This window comes from Cucurbita maxima, unplaced genomic scaffold (assembly GCF_002738345.1).
Source record: "Cucurbita maxima cultivar Rimu unplaced genomic scaffold, Cmax_1.0 Cma_Scf00049, whole genome shotgun sequence".
NCBI lineage: Eukaryota > Viridiplantae > Streptophyta > Magnoliopsida > Cucurbitales > Cucurbitaceae > Cucurbita > Cucurbita maxima.
Window position 1 is genome coordinate 350546 of NW_019272065.1, and position 22257 is coordinate 372802.

Consider the following 22257-nt stretch of genomic DNA (forward strand, 5'->3'; position numbering starts at 1 on the left):
AAAAAAAAAAAAATCCTATTAAAAACAAATCATAAATAAGAATACAAAATATAATATAAGGTGGTAAAATTAAGAGAATGGTAAAATCAAAAGAATCTAAATATAAATGGTAAAATTATAAATATAAAATAGAGTAAATAGTAAAGGAAGAATCTAAATAACAAAATTTAAATCATATTAAATTTAAAATAGAAAGAGTACGAAAAAGTAAATCAATAGCAAAATTTAAACTAATAAAAAAATAATTTTGTATCAAAATAAATCATAAATAAAAAAATGTAAACGAACTTAAATTAAACACCATCTTAAAATTAAAATTAAAAATATAAATAAATAATTTCAAAAGTATATTATAAAGGAAAGGATTTAGATAACAAAATCTAAACCATCTAAAATTAAACTAAAAAAATGCATAAATAACAAAATTTAAATGATATAAAATTAAAATTTTAAAAAATTAATAAAAACACCCGTACAACAAAACCTAAACTATATCAAAATTAAAATTAAAAAATAAATAATTTCGTATATCTAAAAAAATCTAATTACAAAATCTAAATAATATCAAAATTAAAATTTTAAAAAATAAATAAATAAACTAGATAACAAAATCGGAATCATATTTAAAATTTTTAAAAAAAAATTCCTATATAAATAGGAGGTATAGGAAATCACCTCAGTGTAGAAGCAACAAGTTTGGAGGTATAGGAAATCACCTCCGTGTAGAAGCAACAAGTTTGTAAATTTGAGATACAGACATGGGTTATAGAGAGAGCTTAGTTTTGGTAAACAGTTTGGTTTTGGCAGTCTTGGCATTAGCTTTGTTTTCTTCTGGTGAAAAGCTTTCGGTTTCTTACGATGGAAGAGCTCTCACGATTAATGGACAAAGAAAAATTATCGTCTCGGGTTCAATTCATTATCCTCGCAGCACTCCTGAGGTTTTCTTGTTTTTTCTTTTAATAATTTTAATTAATTATTTAATTTCATAAATAATTAATAAGTTGTTGGTTTATTTTGGGAAGTAGATGTGGCCACTTTTGATAGACAAGGCTAAACAAGGTGGCATTGACGCAATTGAAACCTATGTGTTTTGGAATGCACACGAGCCTCAACAAGGCCAAGTAAGTTCACATTAGATATTATTCTTTTTTAAATAAATTTATTATTTCTAAGTTTTTTTATTTTCCCTTTTTCTTTTTTAGTATGATTTTTCAGGAAATAATGATCGGGTCAGATTTATTCGGACAATTCAAGAACAAGGGCTGTATGCTATTCTCAGAATTGGACCATATGTTTGTGCCGAATGGAATTATGGGTATTTTTTTTTTTTATCATTTTATTTTTATTTTGTGTTTATTTTTTAATTAATTTTATTTTATTTGCAGTGGATTTCCTGTTTGGTTGCATAACCTTCCAGGCATTGAGTTCAGGACCAAGAATAAAGTTTTCATGGTAATTTTGTTAATTATCACTACTTTCATTATTATTTAACATTTAGTTTTTGTGGTAATTTTGTTAATTATCACTAAATATATATAAATTTTTATTGTGATTTAGGATGAAATGGAAAAATTCTCCACATTGATAATAAATATGATGAAGGAGTATGAGTTATTTGCATCACAAGGAGGACCCATAATTATTGCTCAGGTTTTATTTTATTTTTCATTAGTTATTTTTCTTTTTTTTTTTTAGAAAAAAAAAACAAAGAAAGATAATATTGATTATGCTTTTTTTTTTATATATATATAAAAAATTAGATTGAAAACGAGTACGGTAACATAAAAGGATCATACGGACAAGCTGGAAATGAATATGTGAAGTGGTGTGCTGATCTGGCACTTTCTTACAACCTCAGCATTCCTTGGATCATGTGTCAAGAGGATGATGCTCCTCAGCCCATAGTACGAATTTACTCTTTTTTTCTAATAATTTTTTTTTAATTATAACTATTATTATATAATAATATATATTTTTTTTTTGTTTCTCTTTTACAGATTAACACTTGCAATGGATTCTACTGTGACCAGTTCAAACCCAATAGCAAAAACAGTCCCAAAATGTGGACTGAGAATTGGACTGGCTGGTATTAATCTTTTATTTAATTATTTATTTTAAGAAAATAAAGATTTTTTTACACCTAAAATAATTAGGTTCAAGGCTTGGGGTTCCAGAGATCCCTTGAGAACAGCCGAGGATCTTGCATTTGCTGTGGCACGTTTCTTCCAATATGGTGGAACCTTGCAAAATTACTACATGGTACAGCACCTTATTATCCTATAACTAGTTTTTCTTTTGCAAATTCTTATATTTTGTTCCTTCTATAGTATCATGGTGGAACGAACTTTGGTAGAACCTCGGGTGGTCCTTATATCACCACGTCGTATGATTACAATGCACCTCTCGATGAATATGGTACATTCTCGACTTGTTTAGATTTTGATCCCGATCGTGATTTGAGTATGGTATTTGGTACGCTGAGTTTAGTGATAATGAGTTGTGGTTAATTAGGGAATACGGCCGAGCCAAAATGGGGACATTTGAAGCAACTTCATGATCTTGTGAAGTCTATGGAGGAAGTATTGACCTATGGTGAGGTCAATCACACCGAATACGGTCACTTGACAACAGTAAGTATCTCTCTCTCTATCTCTATATGTATCATTTGGTGAGCGAAAGCCAACACGGAGAAGCTTTCCCACTCCTTTCCCTATTCTCCATTTAAACGAGGATTTCTCCCTCTATTTGAGGCGGGTTCCCGTAGGTTAAATGGACATACGGGATAGGGAAGCTTTCCAACTCCCTTCCCTGTTCTCCATTTAAACCCTATTCTCCATTTAAACGGAGATTTCTCCCTCCATTCGAGGTGGATTCCCGTAACTTATATGGACATCTCAAACCTAACCGTCACCGAATACGTTTGCAACAGGCAACAAGTTACACCTATAAGGGGAAATCAAGTTGCTTCTTTGGAAATGCAGAAAATGGTGACAGAGATATCACCTATGGGAACAGAACCTACAAAGTTCGTGGTTGGTCAGTCAGCATTCTTCCTGACTGCAAAACTGAAGTTTACAACACTGCTGAGGTCAATATCTCATTCATTGACATTCGTCCCTACCATTATAAGGATCTCTAATATCATTCCTATGAATATCAGGTAAACACTCAAACAACAATAAGGGAGAAGGTTTCAAGCCAGGTGGGAAACTTCAAAGAGCCAATGCAATGGCAATGGAGAGACGAGAAAATAGAATTCGTATCACGTGAAGGTGAAGTTACTGATTGTGCGATGACTGCCAATCGCCTTCTTGACCAAAAGGTTCTCACGAATGATTCTAGCGATTACCTGTGGTACATCACCAGGTAAATATTTTCTGTTTATCCTTTCCCTGATCCCTCCTAATTAATCTTAATCGTACTGATTAGACTAATACTACCTTCAGCTTCCATCTTAGTGGATCTGATCCACTTTTCGGCAAGAATGTAACTCTGCGTGTTAAGACCAGTGGCCACATACTTCATGCATTCTTGAACGGGAGGCATATTGGTAAACTCACTACTCACTACTCACTACTCTTGCGTTCGTCAAATGACATGACAACTTGCATCATATTTCAATTTCAGGATCACAACATGCTCAAAAGGACAAATATAGTTTCGTATTTGAGAAGAAAATCAGCGATCTATTGTATGGATTCAACCAAATTTCTCTACTAAGTGCCACAGTTGGATTGGCCGTAAGTACACCAACTTTGAAAACTACCCTTTTGAAACCCTTTAATGCAAACCTGAGATTTTGAATTGATGAACAGAATTATGGAGCGCACTTTGAGAATTCTGAGGTAGGAGTTCATGGCCCAGTTGAATTGATTGCTGATGGAGAAACAATAAGGAATTTGTCAAGCAATGAGTGGTATTACAAGGTTGGTTTGGATGGTGAAAAGTCTGAGTTTTTCAATCCCAATTGTCAATTAAGGGAGCCCTGGAATTATGGCAATCTCCCATTGAATCAGAATTTCGTTTGGTATAAGGTACTGAATTGCTTCTAGTTTCGAAGTGTTCTTGTTAGTATAATGAAATGTTCGTAAATGCATGATTGGTTGTTTGGTATAGACCACTTTTCAAACTCCAAGCGGAAGTGAAGCCGTGATAGTGGATTTGATGGGCATGGGGAAGGGTCATGCTTGGGTTAATGGACTAAGCATTGGAAGGTATTGGCCAAGTTATCTTTCAATTGAGAATGGCTGCTCTTCAAGTTGTGACTTCCGTGGGGCTTACTCTGATGGCAAGTGTGCCACTAACTGTGGAAAGCCTACTCAAAGATGGTATGTTCTCGAGAGGAGTTCTTGGATTTTGAACTCTCTTTTCAAGGTCCTACAACTTCTCAAGTGAAAGGGTTGTTATTATTTTATTTATTATTATTATTTTTTTAACTTTTAGGTACCATATCCCAAGATCTTACCTGAATTGTGAAGGAGAGAACACACTGATTTTATTCGAAGAGTTTGGTGGGATGCCATTGGATATAGATATCCAAACAACGAGGGTGAAAAAGGTATGTGCAATGCCTTATGCAGGAAGCACGTTGGAGCTATCGTGCCATGATCGAACCATCTCTGATATCAAGTTTGTGAGCTTTGGGAACCCCCATGGCACTTGTGACAGTTTCCAGAAGGGTTCCTGCGAGTCCTCCACTGCCTTATCGGTCATCGAGGAGGTATAACTCGTTTTCGTTAAATGGATGACACTCGAGGTTTTGGATTTTTTTTCTGATGAGTTTGTTTGAATTTTGATTGAAATTGCAGGCATGTGTTGGACAAAGGGAATGCTCCATTGAAGTTTCGGAAAAGAATCTTGGACCAACTGGTTGCAAGAAACCTAATCGCCTCGCTGTTCAAGTTACTTGTTAGAACATCTTGTATTTTAGGTTTTTAGGTTTTTAGGTTTTTAGATTTGATGTCATTTTCCCTTTTGTGTTCTTCATATTTGATACAACTTTCCCGATTGTTTTAGGTTTCGAATGTTAGGCTCTGTTAAAATTCCCTCTGTTCTATTGGTTTAGGTTTATTATGTTAGCCTATTAAAATTTTCTCTGTTCTAAGGTTATATAGTTCATTCCTTCTATCACTTTTCTTCTTCTTCCCTTCTTCTTCTCCCATCCCCCAACCATTCAATTAAAGCTTCTTTGATTAAGTTGTTCAAATGCATTATTAAGCCAGCAGATTCACAATAGAATTATTCTGTTCTATTCAGTTCAAACACATTATTAAGTCAGTAAATTCACAATAGAGTTGTTCTGTGCTATTCTGTTCGAACGCATTATGAAGCCAACAGATTCACAATGGAGATATTCTAAACTTTTGTTCAAACACATTATTAAGCCCGCAGACACCATATTGCCTGTTTAAATGCCATCCGTAATATGCTGATTTTGAAGAAAATCTAAACATAATAGAATGATTTTGGAGAAATAATTATAATAATGATACGGTTTTGAAGAAAATCTAAGATAATTATATGATTTAGTTTGAACTAAAAAATGGTTACCAGCAAGCTTAACTTACACGGACACTCTTCACATCCAATCTGGTATTAGAACCCGAAAGTTGTAGCTAATTAGAATCCGGAAAGTAGTAATTAATGTTCCTGCTTCTTCAAGAGTTACTCTACCTCTTGAAGAACTAAACTCGTGCCTGGAACCCGCGAATGTATAGGCGAAGCAAATGGAAGCCGGAAGTAATTGGAGAAAAATAACTATTTATAGGGCGTGGAGAGAAAAGGGGTTATGAAATAGGCACGGAATTGGGTGGGAGTTCAAGGACTTGAATGGGTCAGGACTTGAAGGTGAAGAAGCTGCAGAAACGGTGTTTGCAGAGTGCGGAACAATGGCGGCCATTCATATGGCTTCATCCATGGCGCCAACCATCAAATTACTGGTAATTTCTTTGCTCCGTAATCAAGTGTTGATTCTTGCCTTCTTTTCCTTTCCCAAAGGATCATCCATTCTTCACTATTTTCAATGAAAAGTTCATCTTCTAAGGGAGGAATTTGGGAAGAAAACATGTCTTCAGAGAAACAAAGTTATTTTAAGAGAAAGTAGTTGATCAGATTCAGGAAGAACTCCTGAAAACTATAAATGATCTCAAGTTTTGGTATCTCCAAAATCCTCATTCATAGTTCATAAACTTAAGCAACTGTTTGTTAGATGTTTAATATAGAAATTGCAGAGTTCTGATTGTAGCAACACTTTCAGATGAGGGAGAAACCCTGAGAAATTAAGTCTGCAGCCAAGACTTTATTCGCGGCTTCGGTCGGATGAAAACCGTCCCAGAAAACATAGCCAGTGACATTCGAACATGTTCCAATTGATCCATTGTTGCAGAGGAGGGAGGTCTCTACTGTACCTGTTCCACAGCAAGCCCTTCTTGCCTCAAAAAACCCTGTGACATTCAAAGTTCCAACTGGAAAGGTGAGTTTTCTTCTAATCTTTCCATCTGCATTGTGATTTCTGATGAAAATCATCTTGAACCAAGCGTAAAACTCGAGCTCGTAAACAGCTCGTGAAGGTTCTTAAGGGCTCAAAGAGCAAACAGAGAATGATCTCAAACAGATTAGTAGGCACTAACATAAATAGGGTATATCCTTCAATTTTAAGTTCCATATGAAGCTATTAAGTAAGAAAAACTTACCATTATCTGCAGGCTTTGACACCATATTCAAGAGAGGTTGATAAATATCAAAGACAACAAGCTTGAGATCAGAGAATCTGTTCTGCAAACTCTGAGATGTGCTTTGCAGCTTAGTGTTGAATGCCATGGCATCTTGGTTCAACCTTTGGATGCATTGGTTGCTACCAGAACCAAATAGAGTGATGGCTGCTGGCAAGCAACCCATTGGAGGTAAACCTGTCACCCCTATCCTTCTTGCTCCCAGTCCATATAAGTTCTGTAAATATGATATGGGCCATATAAGGTCTGTAATGTAGTAGCATTTGATGTTTAAAACACTTCTAGAATAAGAACTTGTTAGAGAACTGCTGTGGAAACACTTATAGAAATAGAAAGGGAAGCTGGGAAACCTGAATGAAGTTTGAGTAAGAAGTAATGAGAATGTCTGAGAATTGCTGAGGTGAGTATGTTCTGTAGAGAAGAGGATTAACGTAGTAATTCTGAATGAAGTCGCTGCTGCCTGCACTAAGAAGATGAATACCACCAGAGAATATGGCATTGCCTTTCCCTGTTCCCACCATGTTTACAACTTTGCTTTGATATTCCTTGTAATAATTCAACTGCTGGGTTAGAGAAATTGAATGCTGCAAAACAATGCAAGCAAGGATATGTTACAGCATCACCAGACTCAAAAACTTATAAAAAAACAGAGCCACTAAACACCATTTCCCATGGTTTAGCTTAGATTTTGGTAACCAAGCTGCTTAGCCTACCGCCAAAAGATGTTGTCCTCTTTGGTCTTTCCCTTTCGGACTTCTACTCAAGATTTTTAAAACGTCTGACTTGGGCTGTTATAAATGGTATCAAAGTCAGACACCGATCGATGTGCCAGCAAGGAAGCTGAGCCCAAAGGGATGGACATGAGGTGATGTGCCAGCAAGGACGTTGGACCCCAAAGGGATGGATATGGTGGGGGTCCCACATCGATTAGAGAAAAGAACGAGTGTCAGCCAGAACACTGGACTCCAAAAGGTATGGATTGTAAGATCCCACATCAGTTGGGGAGGAGAACGAAAAACTATAAGGGTGTGGAAACCTCTCCTTAGCATACACATTTTTTAAAAGCCTGAAAGGAAAAGTCTAAAGAGGACAATATATGCTAGCGGTGTACTTGACTGCTACACAACCCATAAGCCAGAAGTCTTACAAGCTAAGTTTAATGTGTTTTAGAGTTGGAGAGGTAGAGAAGATTATTTACATAGAGCTGAGCAGTGCCATCATAAAAGCCAGAAGCAGCGGAAGCAAAGTTGGCTCCTGTTAAAAGCTTGTTTCCAGTGGCATCTTGGCCCAGATAAGCAGGAGGGTATGAAGAAAATCCAAGGAGTTCCGCTGTGTATTAACAAAAAAACAGAAACAAACTGTTTAGAAAAGATGAACATAGGACTTAAAAGAAAAACAAAGAAGAAGAAAATGGAAAGATACCTGTAAAGTCAGTGGCAAGCTTTCCATTGCAAAACCTTCCTGTTGGTGCATGAGTCACAAAGTCTCTTCCATAAGGAGGAAAGTTGGCCTTAACAACTGTTAGAAGATTGTTGTTATTTCCGACGTCCACTACCGAGTCCCCGAAAATGCAGAGTGCAGGGACAAGAGGGTCACTGATAGCCACCGGAAAAACCAGAGCTAGAAGGCTGAAGGTAACCAAGAAGCCGGCGGCAGGGAGCTGCATCTTTCTTTTCTGGTGCAAAAGAGTGAAGGCTTTTGGTTTTGGCAAGAGAGAAGGAAGAAGGGAGGGAGAGTGAATGAAGATGCAGAGGGCAGTTGGGATAGAATTAATTGAGGAAATTTGTTCATGGGAGAGTGTGTCAAACCGCCATAACTCTCCTTTGCATGATTTTGCTCATTTCCCCAAGGGACGCTTAGATTTTCAGTCCACATATTGTTTTTGAAACTGTTCTTTATTATTGCTTAAAGATCAACGAGAGGGATTTATATTATGTTTGTTTAGGATTCGTTGGTTGGAACAAAATAAATGCTGAAATCAATTGAAGGAGTATTATTTTCTGTAAAAGCTTCTTTTCTGCTACACTTACTGTTTTCTTGCATTCTTATGGAAGAACCTGTCATATGGAGTAAATGGGATTCTGCAACCTTGAAGCTTCCTTTTTAATAGAGGTTGCACGACTTGCAGGAAAGGGAAGAAAATGTTATACAGCTCTCCAAAACCATAAATTACTCACTCAATTATATTTGAATTAGCTTAACACACTAAATTTGTAACGACCCAAATACACCGTTAGCAGATATTGTCTTTTTTGGACTCTCTTTCGAGTTTTACCTCAAGATTTTTAAAACGCATTAGGGAGATGTTTCCACACCCTTATAAAGAATATTTCGTTCTCCTCTCCAACCGATGTGAGATTTCACAATCTACCCCTTTCATAGCCTAGCGAGTTAGTTCTTCTCCTCAACCATTGTGGGATCACAAAATCCACTCCCTTCAGGGCCCAACGTCCTCGCTGACACTCATTCCCTTCTCCAATTGATGTGAGATTTCTCAATTCACCCCCTTCAGGGGCCAACAAGTTAGTTCTTCTCCTCAACCATGGTGAGATCTCAAAATTCACTTCCTTCAGGGCCCAACGTCCTCGATGACACTCATTCCCTTCTCCTATCGATGTGAGACCTCTCAATCCACTCTTTTTAGGGCCCAACGTCCTTGCAGACACTCGTTCCCTTCTCCAATGGATATGAGACCTCACAATCCACCCCCTTCCGTGCCCAGCGTCCTTGTTGGCATACCGCCTCTTGTCCTTGCTGGCATACTGCCTTGTGTCCACCCTCTTCAAGGCTCAGCCTCTTTGCTGACATATCGCCTGGTCTCTAATTCTAATATCATTTGTAACAGCCCAAGTCCACTACTAGCCAAATATTGTCCTCTTTTGGAGTTTCCCTTTCGAACTTCCTCTCAAGGTTTTTAAAACGTGTTTATTTGGGAGAGGTTTTTACACTCTTATAAGAAGATTTTGTTCCCCTCAACCAACATGGGATCTAGAGATCCATAGAAATTTACAACCATTATTCAATCTTTAGATTACCTTTGAACAACTACAATTAATTATTTCAAGACAATAAGCATTAACATCTATAGTAAACTACTTGCATTATTTCATTCACATATAGATAGTTGGAAACTGTCTCCAATACAGATGAGCACACGACTTCACTAGTAGACTTCATATTGCTAACTTCCATCATCATTCTAAACAGAACAGAGTACCTGATAGCATTTTAAGGCAAAAGGATGCAACATCTCTGATACAATGTACAAGATTTTGAGTAGCATGCCTTTAAGTGGACATTCAAACTGATTTAGATAAACTTATGGCCTGATCTATGTGTGCATTAGAAGCTGAAACACACCATCATCAGTTACCACGACATAGTCGTATGCAAGCCTCCTAGCACGTTCGTGGAATTCGATCATGTCTGATTTGTCGATCTGAAGTCCAACCAATATATTTGCACCAGTTTCACCCTGTTCAAGTTGCAAATATATTGGATGGATTAGCACATGGTAGTAATATGAGAGGTTCTTGAACATAGTCTTCCTAATATGAGTAATTAAAAAGTCACACCTGCCCACGATAATGAAACAAACTAATGTTCCAGCGAGGACTGAAAGCGTCTAAGAACTTCTCGAGAGCACCTGGCCTTTCTGGGAAAATAAAACGACAAAGAACTTCGTTTTCAACGTTCGATTTGCCTCCCATCTGTGAAGAATAAGTGTTCATTAGACGATATGTCATACCCATCAGAATAAATTCTTGCATGTAAAATGTCCCTAACAATAGAGATTAAAAGAGAAATAGAGCTAGAAGAAAACATGCTGAGAAGGAGGATCTTTCTTCATTTGAGCATAATTCAGTGAATTATACTCAAATGCGATACTCGAATTAGCAAAGAACGCAGAGTTATGCTCAAATGAGCCAAGAACACGCTGAATTATGGTCAAATGAGCCAAGAATGCGCTAAATTATGCTCGAATTAGCCATGAACGCGCTGAATTATGCTCAAATGAGCCAAGATTGTAGGCATTTGGGAAATCGATTAGAAAGGAAAATGCTTACCAAGTAACGCAAGTGATCCTTTACAAGATCATTTTTTGTGAGATTATAAGTTTCAAGCTGAGAAGCCTTCATCCTGTTCTTCATTTCTTCAAGTTCAGAAGGCATATGCATACCAACACTATAAAGCACAATGATGAAAAGCATATTAAATTTAGCTACCATCTATGATAGTACACATGACACACCAAAGTAAAAGAAACCCTATTCTCTCTACACTGCCGACGCTGACAGCCTATTAGCAACTAAAAGAATCACTAAAATGTCTTCAACAATGACAAAATTGAAACTATTCAATTAAGAAGAAATGAAAGAGAAAAGGACATAAACAGCCCAATAAGAGATACAACCCCACCCCCAAACTAGGTAAGCACAAAAGAAATGTAACTGCGCAAGTCCACCGCTGGCAGATATTGTCCGTTTTGGCCAGTTACGTATCGTCTTTAGACTCGCAGTTTTAAAATGTGTATGCTAGGAAGAGGTTTCCACACCCTTGTAAAGAATGCTTCGTTCCCCTCTCCAATCGATGTAGGATCTCACAATCCATTTCCCTTGGGGCTAGCATCCTTGTTGGGGTGTCTGGCTCTGATACCATTTGTAACAGCCCAAGTCCACCACTAGCAAATATTGTCCGCTTTGGTCCGTTATGTATCACTGTCAGCCTCACGATTTTAAAATGTGTTTGCTAGGGAGAGATTTCCACACCCATATAAGGAATGTTTCATTCCGCTCTCCAACCGATGTGGGATCTCACAAGAAAAGCATTAAATCTCACAAGAGACCACATCTCCAATCGAGATCTCTAAGACCTCTCAAGAACTCCTTTATCCCTCTCAAACCAAAACACCAGAATCATTAGAAAAAGTATACGAATGTGCCAATGTGGATCAATGCCAACAAACATGGCATGTGATAGAGGCTAGAGCTTCAAATAAGCTAGCAAGAAAATAACCCCAAATGAGTTCCTTGAAACAAGTATCCAAGAAGCCAAAGAAAGGCAACCACGCAACCAGAAACCAAAAATAAGCACTTACTTATAAAGAACAACTGCCTCTTTTTCAGAGTTATATCTGTACTTGAATTCTGTAATGTTCATAGGACCAACCTGAAAATTGAAAGATACCCAGTTAGCATCCTTTAAAGTTTGTAACCAGCGATCGAGAATAAGTTATAGCAAGAAAACTTCAAAAGACATAAACAAACCAGTTCACAAAATTTTTTAAAGCTTCCAGGTTTCTCCGGCACTATAGTTGCGAGAACAGCCTCTCGTTCAGCACCAACATTGGCAAGTTCGGTAACTATTCTCAGTTTGTCAAAGTTCATATTTGCACCACTGGTTATTACCACAACATTTTCTCCCTTCAAACCATAATATTTGCAGTATGCCTCAGCTCCAGCAAGAGAAAGAGAACCTGCAGGTTCCAAGATGCTCCTCTTCTCTTCAAACATATCCTATGATATAAGACCAGATATCAAAAACCTCTAGCTCAAACAGCAGCTTAAAGAATATTGAAGACGAGTTCCACAAGAAAAAACACATCTTTTCTTATCCGAGTACCATTGGAAGAAGAAAACGAAAGGGTTGTCATATTATGAGCACATGTCCATACTTAGAATGACATAATTAGCATTATAGATCCCTAACTACATTTATGGAACTAACATAATGGCATGTATGTGAATGAATGATGAAAATAAAAGAAGCTCAAACCTTTATCGATGCACATATAGCATCACGACTAACAAGAACTACACCATCAATGAGATCTTTGCAAAGGCGAAATGTTTCTTCACCGACTTCTTTGACAGCCACACCATCTGCAAAAACTCCAGCCTTGTCCAACATTATTCTTTGGCCATGACATAATGATAGTGCCATCGCATTTGCATCAGATGGCTCCACCCCAATAATCTTTACCTGTATGAAAGATGTGAAAATAAGGCCATTAGAAATTAGTACTCGTTCCTTAGAGGGAGGCAGAGATATATTAAGGAATATTGTAACATCAAGAATCCAAATAATTCTGACACATCGTCCCTTACAAGATTAGTTAAAAGCCTATGGTCAATCCAAGTGGGCAAGGGCGATCATGAACACATACGTTAAAAGAGAATGAAATGAAAGGAACCTATTTGATGAACAACATTCCAGTTTATGAACGTGAAAAAATTGGAAGTAAAAGAATTATTGTGAGATCTCACGTCGATTAGAGAGGGGAACGAAACATTCCTTATAAGGGTGTGGAAACCTCTCTTGAGAGAAAGCCTAGAAGGGAAAGCCCAAAGAAGACAATATCTGCTAGCGATGGACTTGGGCGGTTACAAATGGTATCAGAGTTAGTCACCGGGCGATGTGCTAGCGAGGACGCTAAAATGAGTGGATTGTGAGATCCCACATCAGATGGAGAGGGAAACGAAACATTCCTTATAAGGGTGTAGAAACCTCTCCCTAGTAGACACGTTTTAAAACCTTGAGGGAACCCCAGAAGGAAAAGCCCAAAGCAGACAATATCTGCTAGTGGTGGGCTTGGGTTTGGGTTGTTACAATTATACAGTACGTCGTTGCTTAATTAGTGTTAGCAAAGCTCAAAAACAAAATTTACTGCTACAAAGACCAACAGACCTCAGGAGAAACCCTCTTGACATAAGCAGCAATACCAGCAATTAGACCACCACCCCCAACAGGCACAAAAATAGCATGCAATGGACCCTTCATTTGACGAACAATTTCCATCCCAACAGTACCCTGCCCAGCTATGACATCAGGGTGATCAAAAGGGGGTATGAACGTACGCCCTTCCTCTTTGCTCCGCTTCTTAGCATATGCTTGTGCCTCGTCGTACGAATCACCAACAAGAACAACAGTTGCACCCAGTTTTTGAACTGATTGCCACTGTAACATTAGATATCCACACTTCAATTAGCAAACCACATAAAACAAACACCAGGACAAGGACCAAAATGAAAGAGCCTATAACTAAAGAGAGTACTGCACCTTAATTTCGGGTGTCGTAACAGGCATAGCAATCACAGCATCACATTTCAATCGCTTAGCAGCCAATGCAACTCCTTGAGCATGATTTCCAGCTGAGGAGCATATAACTCCCTTTTCCAACTGTTCTTTAGGAAGTTTAGCCATCATATTATAAGCTCCTCGAAGCTTGAATGAAAACACCTACAAATCCAAAAAGAAACAACCTAAAACCATGACTATTTAGCAATAAGCTCAACACATCAAGAAATCTTCGTCTAATGTTCAAACCAAAAGCTACAATTCATACATGGGTACTAGTTCAATCCAAATCCTTGAACAAATGACCAAAGAAAACTTAGTTCTCAAACCCATAAATTCACTTACAGGCTGCAAATCCTCCCTCTTGAGCCAGATATTGACCCCTAAACGCTCAGACAACTTGGGCGCAAGCTGCAAAGGGGATTCAATAGCCAATTCATACACCTTCGAACCCAAAATCCTGGTCAAATACTCCATCGCATCAAGGCCATCCTCGCCACCATCAGAACCCGAACGGTCAGGAACGGCGCCAAGATATCCAGGCGGGAACTGCAGCGAATCCGCCGATACCCTTTTGGGAGGAGGCGAAGGGGACGCCGCTAATGCGTCTCCAAGAGTGGCAATCGAAGTGTCCAATACAGGACTGTTAGAGATATCAACCGTGTCTTTTGAAACCATGGCTTGGCAGAGTACCCGCCTGGTATGTCTCATTCCGCCTCGATTGTCAATCGGAATGGAGGCCCCTTTCGAGAAAGAAAATGGGGGCGGAAGAAGACATTTACGAGTAAGTGGTTCAAAAATCGGCGCGTTGAGAAGACGGGCCTCCATTGAAGATGCAGGAAGACAAAAATTGGAGCAGCAAATGGAAAAAAGGGTTGAAGGGCGGCGGCGGCGGCGGCGGCAGGATACAAAAAGTGGGAAATGGAAGGGAATCTCCCTCTGTATTATACTGCCCGGCTTCGCTACGATACAGTGCCGCAAAGCATCGATGGAAAAAAAGTAAGAACCGGACAAGAATCGGAACTCTAAACGTTATGATCCGATATCATGAATCAGCCGTCGTGGGCTTGATCTGTCTCTTTATATATTGGACAAGAATTTCACAGATCCATACTATACCGTCACCAGTCAACCATGAGAAAATTTGGTAGCTAGGTAATATGAATTATGATGAATTAATCCTTAATAGAGAGTAATTAAATTTATAAATTTAATGACAATTTGGATGAAAATTTATGATTTTTTTTTAAGAGTGTTCATAAATATTCAGCCATTAATTTTTATGATTTTTCTTTCTTTTTTTTAATTTTATAAAAATAAATCCATGTTTTTCTTTAGTAATAAACAACTTTTTTTTAATTAAAATAAAATAAAGCTAATGAACGTGCAAGTAATAATATTAAATTAATAAATCATAAGATAATTTAATTTAATTGTTATATAAATTATTAGATTGAAAAATGGGTCGTTTTCGCGTCAATGAGTTCCAATACTTGAGTTGTTCAATAGTAATTTTTAACAATTATTTTTTATAAATAACAATTCCTTTCAAACGAGGAAATATTACACGCGTAATGTGTCACAACCGTACACGGTTGTGTTGTATTTACTTTCGCTCATGAATAAATCAATTAATTTAAATTCAGGTTATGGGTTGGTGATTTAACTAGAATTATTAGTATTAATTAGTTAAAATACCATAAAAAAATTTAATTACGTTGATGGAAATTAAATAATAAAGGGGTGGCAATTAACTTAAATTAATAATTATCAATTATTGTAAATAACATACATCTTTTAAAAAAATAACGCTCCAATGGGCTTGATGGAAATTGTATAATAATTATACAGCTTAATTAGTTGATTAGTAATTAATATTGGATCTAAATTAGGAAAAAAAAAAGAATAGGATATATGCTAAATTAAGTTATTAATATAATTATTTTTATGTTTTTGATAAATATAAAGCTTAAGCTAGTTATTAGCAATTAATGTTGCATCTAAATTAAGTAAATAAATAAATGGGAAAAAAAGGGTGAAATCCCCTTTTGAGATTTTTTTTAATTGCTAAAATAGGTAGAAGGAATATATATGTATATATATATATATATGGAATTATAGCCTAAGAGTTAGGGCATATAGTTACAATTATTTCTCGATAGAACCATTTGTGACTATATATTATAGATTATTTATATGTCACATTATATATTGCTTTAAAAATATATTTATTCTTTATTTTAGGCTATGCTTTTTTCAAATTATTCCTTCAATAAAATTTTTTTAGTCAACCAAACTTATAGGACCCACCTACAGTTGTTCTGATTTATGCAATTTAACATGAAATAAACCTTTTTTTTTTGTATTTATGCAATTTAAAATAAAATAAACATCGGAATTTTTTGTTTTTTTATTTAGGTTGTTGAAGAGAATTTTATACATTTATATAAGGAATGCTTTATTCTTTAACCGATGTGATATCTCACAACTCAACCCTCTTTAGAGGCCTAACGTCCTCATTGGCACACTCCCTAGTGACGGACTTTGATGTCATTTGTGGTGAATGACAATGTTTGATTCAAGTATAAATTATATTAAATTAAGGTAAAATTAATTGATTTATGAATAATTATAAATAAGTGTTTATAGATTTGAAGTACTAAATTTCCAGTTGTGCGGCTCTTATTCTAACCCAACAAACAAGTCAACTATGAAAAATTTGAACTTCTTAGGGTATGCTAGAATCTCGAATCACATTCAATAGAAATGTTTTGGAAATCGTGAACAAAAATATACGTGGAAAACAATTTGAAAGAAAACAATGTTATAAGTTAAAAGCGATTATACAACAATAATAGCTTAGATAGCATAAAACCCGAATAAGAAGAAATGACGACTAGATTACTCCAGCTGTTCCAAGATTCTCCGTACACTTTGAGGCATTTTAGCCCTTGCAGGTGTAGACATGATTTTGGTGAATAATCATACACCCACGTATTGGCACAACAGGTAGTAAAAGTTCATCTAAGATGAAAGCATGTAGAAGGGGGTTTGGAACGGGCATGCAGTCATAGACAACACGTGCTAGACAAGTATGATCAGGACATCGGACATGTAGCCATAGACAACACACCTTGAACAAGCATGAACAAGACACAACCCACACTTATTCAATTACACTAACAGATTATACCTACAACAATGGCATCTCTATTTCTACTTCTACCTCTAAAGGCCATTGACATAAACTATTTTCTACAGCAACACAACCCTCTTCACAGATCAAACTAAAATTTCAAAACCTACAGCTTTCAACTTATAATAGCAGGACCTCATTGTGGGTCGCAGCAGAACGACGAGCTTGAAGAAAAGGATGCCTGCATTTAGCCAGATGAAAGATGCAGGAGGTGCACAAACATTTGCTCTTCGAGCTTGGGTGATAACCAACCCGACCAAGCATTCAAAATACAGATTGGCCAGGTGAAGGCGGCTAGCACAAATAATGAAGACAGGGGAATCCACAGAGTTATTGGACTTCAGAACAGTTTCAAATGTATTAGTAGTACAACGACGATGTGGAGCAGCTGATAGAAATGCTTTCTTGAAGAGCTGCTGACACTCAGCTGTCCATCGATGAACACGTCCTTCCCGGACGTTACAGAAACATTTACAGACGACGAACCTGTCGAACAGCAGCGATCTTTATTCAGAAAGGATTTCGAGGGAAATACTTTAAGCATTCTACAGTTGGTCTAACTTACAGTCATAATTGGCCCATCCGACCCGTTGTCGAGCTAAGTCATAGACAACGATCTTATCTTTCAAAACAAGATCTACAAAATGAAAGGGTGTTCATCAATGAAAATGAAGATGTGTGAGGCTGTTTGTGCATGGTATTCAAATTCGAGACTAAATTTAGAATTTAACCTCCTAAAATATTTATTCCATCCTCGGCTTTCTGAAAACCGATGCACCGTAAAGCAGGTTCCTGCAAGATTAAGGTGTTTAGCGTTATACAACTGCCATAATTCAATATTCAAACTCTCATAAGTTGTGCATGAACAAAAATATTTGAAATGATGTGCTGGCAAAATTGTTGAGCTAACTTACTATGGAGTCAAACTGAAGATATTCTTCAGGTTTCAACACCATGGATGCAATACCCTCAAATTTAAAGCTGATCACAGGAAATACTTCTGATATACTGAACATAAAAACAAGTACTTGTTTAGTTCCCAGAAAAAGAAAAGAGCGAAGGCACCGTTCTCTTCGAAAATCAATCATAATTTCAAATATTATTTGGTTAAGTCGAACAAGAGAGAACACCTTGTCGAGACTCGATAACATTGGCTACCCCTGGAAATCGTAGGGGTGGTTGATTGAGAAACAGCAGAAGTTATCTACAAGCAAGCGATAGTAAATCAGAACCAGTGCATGTAGATAAGCATTAACAAAATACATACATACGTACATACATACATACATACATACATACATACATACATACATACATACATATGACAAATTATAGCAGAAACGGTAAACGTGTTGAGTCAACACCAACTGGTACGGTTTAGTTGAACCGTCCCTTCAATAATGATAATTTATAATCATGAAATTTATTGCAAGCAAGCAATGGGAGTCCCAACTTCTCCCCAAAATAATCAAACCTAACCACAGGAAACATACAAGAATAGGAAAAAAAACTTACTACAGAGACAATCCAGTTGTAAACTTCTTCCACAAGATATGCTAAAGTTGTTCCGGAGTCAATAATAGTTCCTCCTGCACTTGATATTGAAAACACTGTGGGATTTGGAAATGGTTGCCCGCTGATTGCAATACTCTGTAGATTTAAGGTATAGTGCGGCCTGTTATCAATTAAAAAGTAAATAAGTAAACACATAACTATATAGCTATAAACTGTAGAATGCATCTCACATGAATGTCTAACAAGACAACAACACAGGAGAAAAGAAACAGAAAAAGAAAAAACTGTTGCCAGAGACGACAAAAATGCATTGAAAGAGTGACGAATCGGCAAGGGGTTTAAGGCTAGTGCAATATTTCAATCTGAGTTTCCATGGTAAAGTAGAAATCATAACCTGATGAATGAATAGCCATGAACCATGAGGTCAATTAAAAAACTATAAGGCTTATGTAAGAGCCCAAGCCCACCGCTAGCCGATATTATCCTTTTTGGGTTTTCCCTTTCGAACTTCCCCTCAAAGGTTTTTAAAACGTGTATGCTAGGGAGAGGTTTTAACACCCTTGTAAGAAATGTTTTGCTCCTCTCTCCAACCGATGTGAAATCTCACAATCCACCCCCCTTGGGACCCAACGTCCTCGCTGGCATGTCCCCCGGTGTCTGGCTTTGATACTATTTGTAACAACCCAAGCACACCGCTAGCAAATATTGTTCTCTTCGGGCTTTTCCTCAAAGTTTTTAAAATGCGTCTGCTAGGGAGAGGTTTCCACACCCTTATAAAAAATACTTCGTTCCCCTCTCCAACCGATGTGGGATCTCACAACTTATCCCTCTTAATGACATGTGGTCCAAACTAGAGACTTCTAAGTGATCGTAAAATATTGATTACGAGAAAATCATGGAATATTTCCAAGAACAATTGTCACAAGGGGTTTATATCAATTATCAACGTATCACATCTAAGTTCCTCGTAATTGAAAACTGAAAGCTTAAAAAAGTGAAGTGGGAAGAATATTACTATGTCTCTGGATAATCGGGTAAAAAATTGATCCTATTGGTATCATTCATGCAAGTCATGTACGGTTTATAAAGAATAAGTAGAAGCAATAACCAAATCCTTCACAAGATAGAGGACATACTGAGATGGAATAAGTGGACTATAAACAATGCTGGGCTCCAGAATCTCACCAAGAACCAAGATACCCCCTCCATTTTCCCCTCCTTTCAAACAGTGAGAGAAAACTTTAGGTGTTATCCCTCGAGACGATAATTGTGATATAACTGAAAACTCCCCTCGACCAAATCCAAAAATTCCATCAAGTGCTACGGTTGTTCGAGTCAAATCCCCATACTGATATATGCTACACCTGCATTGACAACCAAATGAAACAGTACTTTCAAGTTCCCAACCAAAAATGAATAAATACATACATGAAATCAAAAGATCAAGTAGAGTATATAACTAGAGCAAACTTTTTCTTTCAACTAGATAAACATGAATCTAGTATATTATCAACCACAGAACATACTACAACCCAAATACTTTACTCTTGGCAATAAATCAGAATATTAGGGAGCAATGATGTAAACAATGGCTTCAGATGGTTGGAATATGATGTTTCGGCTGAATTCTGCAACGAATTTAGCCCCTAGGTGACAAACATCAGGAAGACCAAGTCTTACTAGAGGTCGTTAGTGAGGTTCGGAGAAAAATTATTTTCGTTTCTTTGTTAAAAGGGCAAGTCAAGTGAAAAACTGTTTTAATAATTATTTATCAAAAAGTTATTTTCCCTCCAAGAATGTCGTTCTTCCTTCGAAATTACAAACGTGTAAACAACATTATGAGTACACAACAACTTCAACCTTCACAAGTAGCCCAAATAATATCTCGCTCTAGAAACAAAAAATTAACTGATCAGCAAAATAAACTACCAAATAACTGGAATTTCTTTAAGATAAGAGTGTTCTTCCTCCGTGTTTACTATCGAGCAGTTCAAATCCAATCTTTCACAGAAATATAACGTTTAAATAAGATTTATCAACTTACCCAAAAACAATAGCGGCTGAAGAGTTTGCAATCACAGACTCCCCAAGAATCATATCAAAATACATTGAATCAGTAACATAAAAGCCCGACGTCGCACTTCTATCTCGATACTGGAAGGTGTAATTGCAATTGTCATTCTGGGATAAGCATTGATTAGCGGTGGTCGGAACTGCAGAACATATCGGATCAGAGCAGGAAACAAGCCTAGCAGATGACGACATTGCAGTATCAAACAAGTTGAGTTCGATCTGTAAAGATAAAACATCATAAAAACTTAGGGGTCAAGCAAGAAATCTCCATTCTGAAAGGTCTTGTTCACGAAATCCACTATAGATAGAGATAGCAACTGAACTTTGAGACCTTCAGCTCTATTGAAAAAATAATCAGTGAAATAAGTAACAAAAACATAAGAAAAACAGAACATTACTCCAAGTCCGCTTGATTGGGGACAACCATCGCAAGGACTGCAATTAACCCACAAAATGTCACTCCCAGTATCGATCTGCACGTTGAATTCCCTCTGCGGATTTCCCAACTTCACTTTGGTGTAATAAAGCCTATGAAAACCAAGACGCGGAATTGAATAACACCACACCAGACAGTACAAATTTTGCAGTAAACCCTTTCAATTCCATTAACTTGTAGGCAAAGAAAAAGAGGGCAAATAGAATTGAAGATAAATTGAAATTATCTAAACATAGGTCAATTGAAACTATCTTTTCACAAAATCGAAAGAGTTCTTCTCATAATTTTACGAAGAATATTGATAGAGTTGATGATTAACAAAACTAACTGCAACCCAACTCGTTTAATTAAACAGCAGAAAATGAAAACTGTCTTCGTAGCATTAAGTACCATCCACGAATTATTCCTCCGCCCAACATTCTATAAATAGATATATAAATATTAAAACAAACGATCGTGGTGCAGACAATGGAAGAACTAAAACAATCGAGCACGTGATATTGTAACAAAACAGAATACCCAATCGCACAAAATTAGCAAAGACGAAGAGAATTGAAAGAAAGAAGAGAACGCACCCAACGAATTGATCGGAGGAGCCTTTAACGGAGAAGTCGACGATGCCACCACGCAATCGGCGCAAGACGCGGGAATGGCGGAGACGGTCGCGAGCTCTGAGGGAATAAAAATGGGGAGTGGGAGAGTGGGGCAAGGCTCTGTGGAGAGGGAAATGGTGGGCGGAGAAGGCAGCGGCGGAGACGGGGACCGTGCCGGTGAGGAAGAAGGAGAGTAAGAAGGAGATGAGGCAAAAGAAGAGGCGCATTTTGGTGGGGTTTTGGGAGTGGGAAGTGGGCTGCGAAGTTGTTGGTGTTCTGTAGAAAGGGAGGGAAACTTAGCGACGAAGATCAAAGTGGAGCTTTGCTTTGCTTTGCTTTGCTCTTCTTCGCCTTTTGGGCGTTCATGGAAGTGGCGCGCGACACGAATGGGCAGATGGCCTTTTTTTTACACAAAAAGCTGTCTATTTATTTAAATTTTTAATTAAATTAATAAAAATAACCATAATTATTAAATTTTATCGAGAAAATATCTAAAATATTTCAAAAATTTTAATAATACCCGTCTATTCCTAAAAAAAAAACATTAAAAAAATATCCATCTTTTTAAAAATTTAAAAATGTCTCCATTATTGTTGTATTAACTTAATCTAAAAAAATAATTATCAACTTTGAAAA

At 37.1% G+C, this 22257-nt stretch overlaps 4 protein-coding genes and 1 long non-coding RNA gene across 5 annotated transcripts; 2 read left to right on the forward strand and 3 right to left on the reverse strand.

Moving 5' to 3' along the window:
* The first annotated feature begins 871 nt into the window (after positions 1–871).
* On the forward strand, positions 872–5196 carry LOC111471223 (beta-galactosidase 7-like). Its single transcript, XM_023116933.1, has 18 exons — positions 872–938; positions 1026–1121; positions 1203–1315; positions 1386–1452; positions 1558–1650; positions 1761–1904; positions 1998–2086; positions 2154–2259; positions 2328–2415; positions 2512–2630; positions 2930–3088; positions 3161–3366; positions 3447–3550; positions 3628–3740; positions 3816–4034; positions 4117–4328; positions 4444–4720; positions 4809–5196. The coding sequence occupies exons 2-18, from the start codon at positions 1026–1028 to the stop codon at positions 4911–4913; spliced, it is 2310 nt and encodes a 769-aa protein (XP_022972701.1). The 5' UTR covers positions 872–938; the 3' UTR covers positions 4914–5196.
* A 474-nt stretch (positions 5197–5670) lies between these two features.
* On the forward strand, positions 5671–6796 carry LOC111471302. The gene is made up of 3 exons (XR_002715175.1): positions 5671–5939; positions 6231–6472; positions 6705–6796. It is a non-coding gene; the product is annotated as an uncharacterized LOC111471302 (long non-coding RNA).
* LOC111471301 (GDSL esterase/lipase At5g03820-like) lies at positions 6156–8720 on the reverse strand. Its single transcript, XM_023117029.1, has 5 exons — positions 8154–8720; positions 7930–8060; positions 7082–7315; positions 6693–6948; positions 6156–6443 (listed from the first exon to the last, which is right to left on the reverse strand). The coding sequence occupies exons 1-5, from the start codon at positions 8395–8397 to the stop codon at positions 6253–6255; spliced, it is 1056 nt and encodes a 351-aa protein (XP_022972797.1). The 5' UTR covers positions 8398–8720; the 3' UTR covers positions 6156–6252.
* Positions 8721–9812: 1092 nt separating this feature from the next.
* On the reverse strand, positions 9813–14878 carry LOC111471174 (threonine dehydratase biosynthetic, chloroplastic-like). The gene is made up of 9 exons (XM_023116869.1): positions 14154–14878; positions 13791–13970; positions 13419–13688; positions 12507–12713; positions 11999–12247; positions 11830–11900; positions 10799–10916; positions 10307–10441; positions 9813–10206 (listed from the first exon to the last, which is right to left on the reverse strand). Exons 1-9 carry the CDS (start codon positions 14634–14636, stop codon positions 10063–10065), a joined length of 1857 nt encoding a protein of 618 aa, XP_022972637.1. The 5' UTR covers positions 14637–14878; the 3' UTR covers positions 9813–10062.
* Positions 14879–16648: 1770 nt separating this feature from the next.
* Positions 16649–22014, reverse strand: LOC111471277 (aspartic proteinase-like protein 2). The gene is made up of 10 exons (XM_023117000.1): positions 21604–22014; positions 20991–21120; positions 20564–20811; positions 19656–19883; positions 18520–18679; positions 18135–18208; positions 17919–18012; positions 17736–17796; positions 17570–17641; positions 16649–17490 (listed from the first exon to the last, which is right to left on the reverse strand). Exons 1-10 carry the CDS (start codon positions 21846–21848, stop codon positions 17345–17347), a joined length of 1458 nt encoding a protein of 485 aa, XP_022972768.1. The 5' UTR covers positions 21849–22014; the 3' UTR covers positions 16649–17344.
* Positions 22015–22257: the final 243 nt, after the last annotated feature.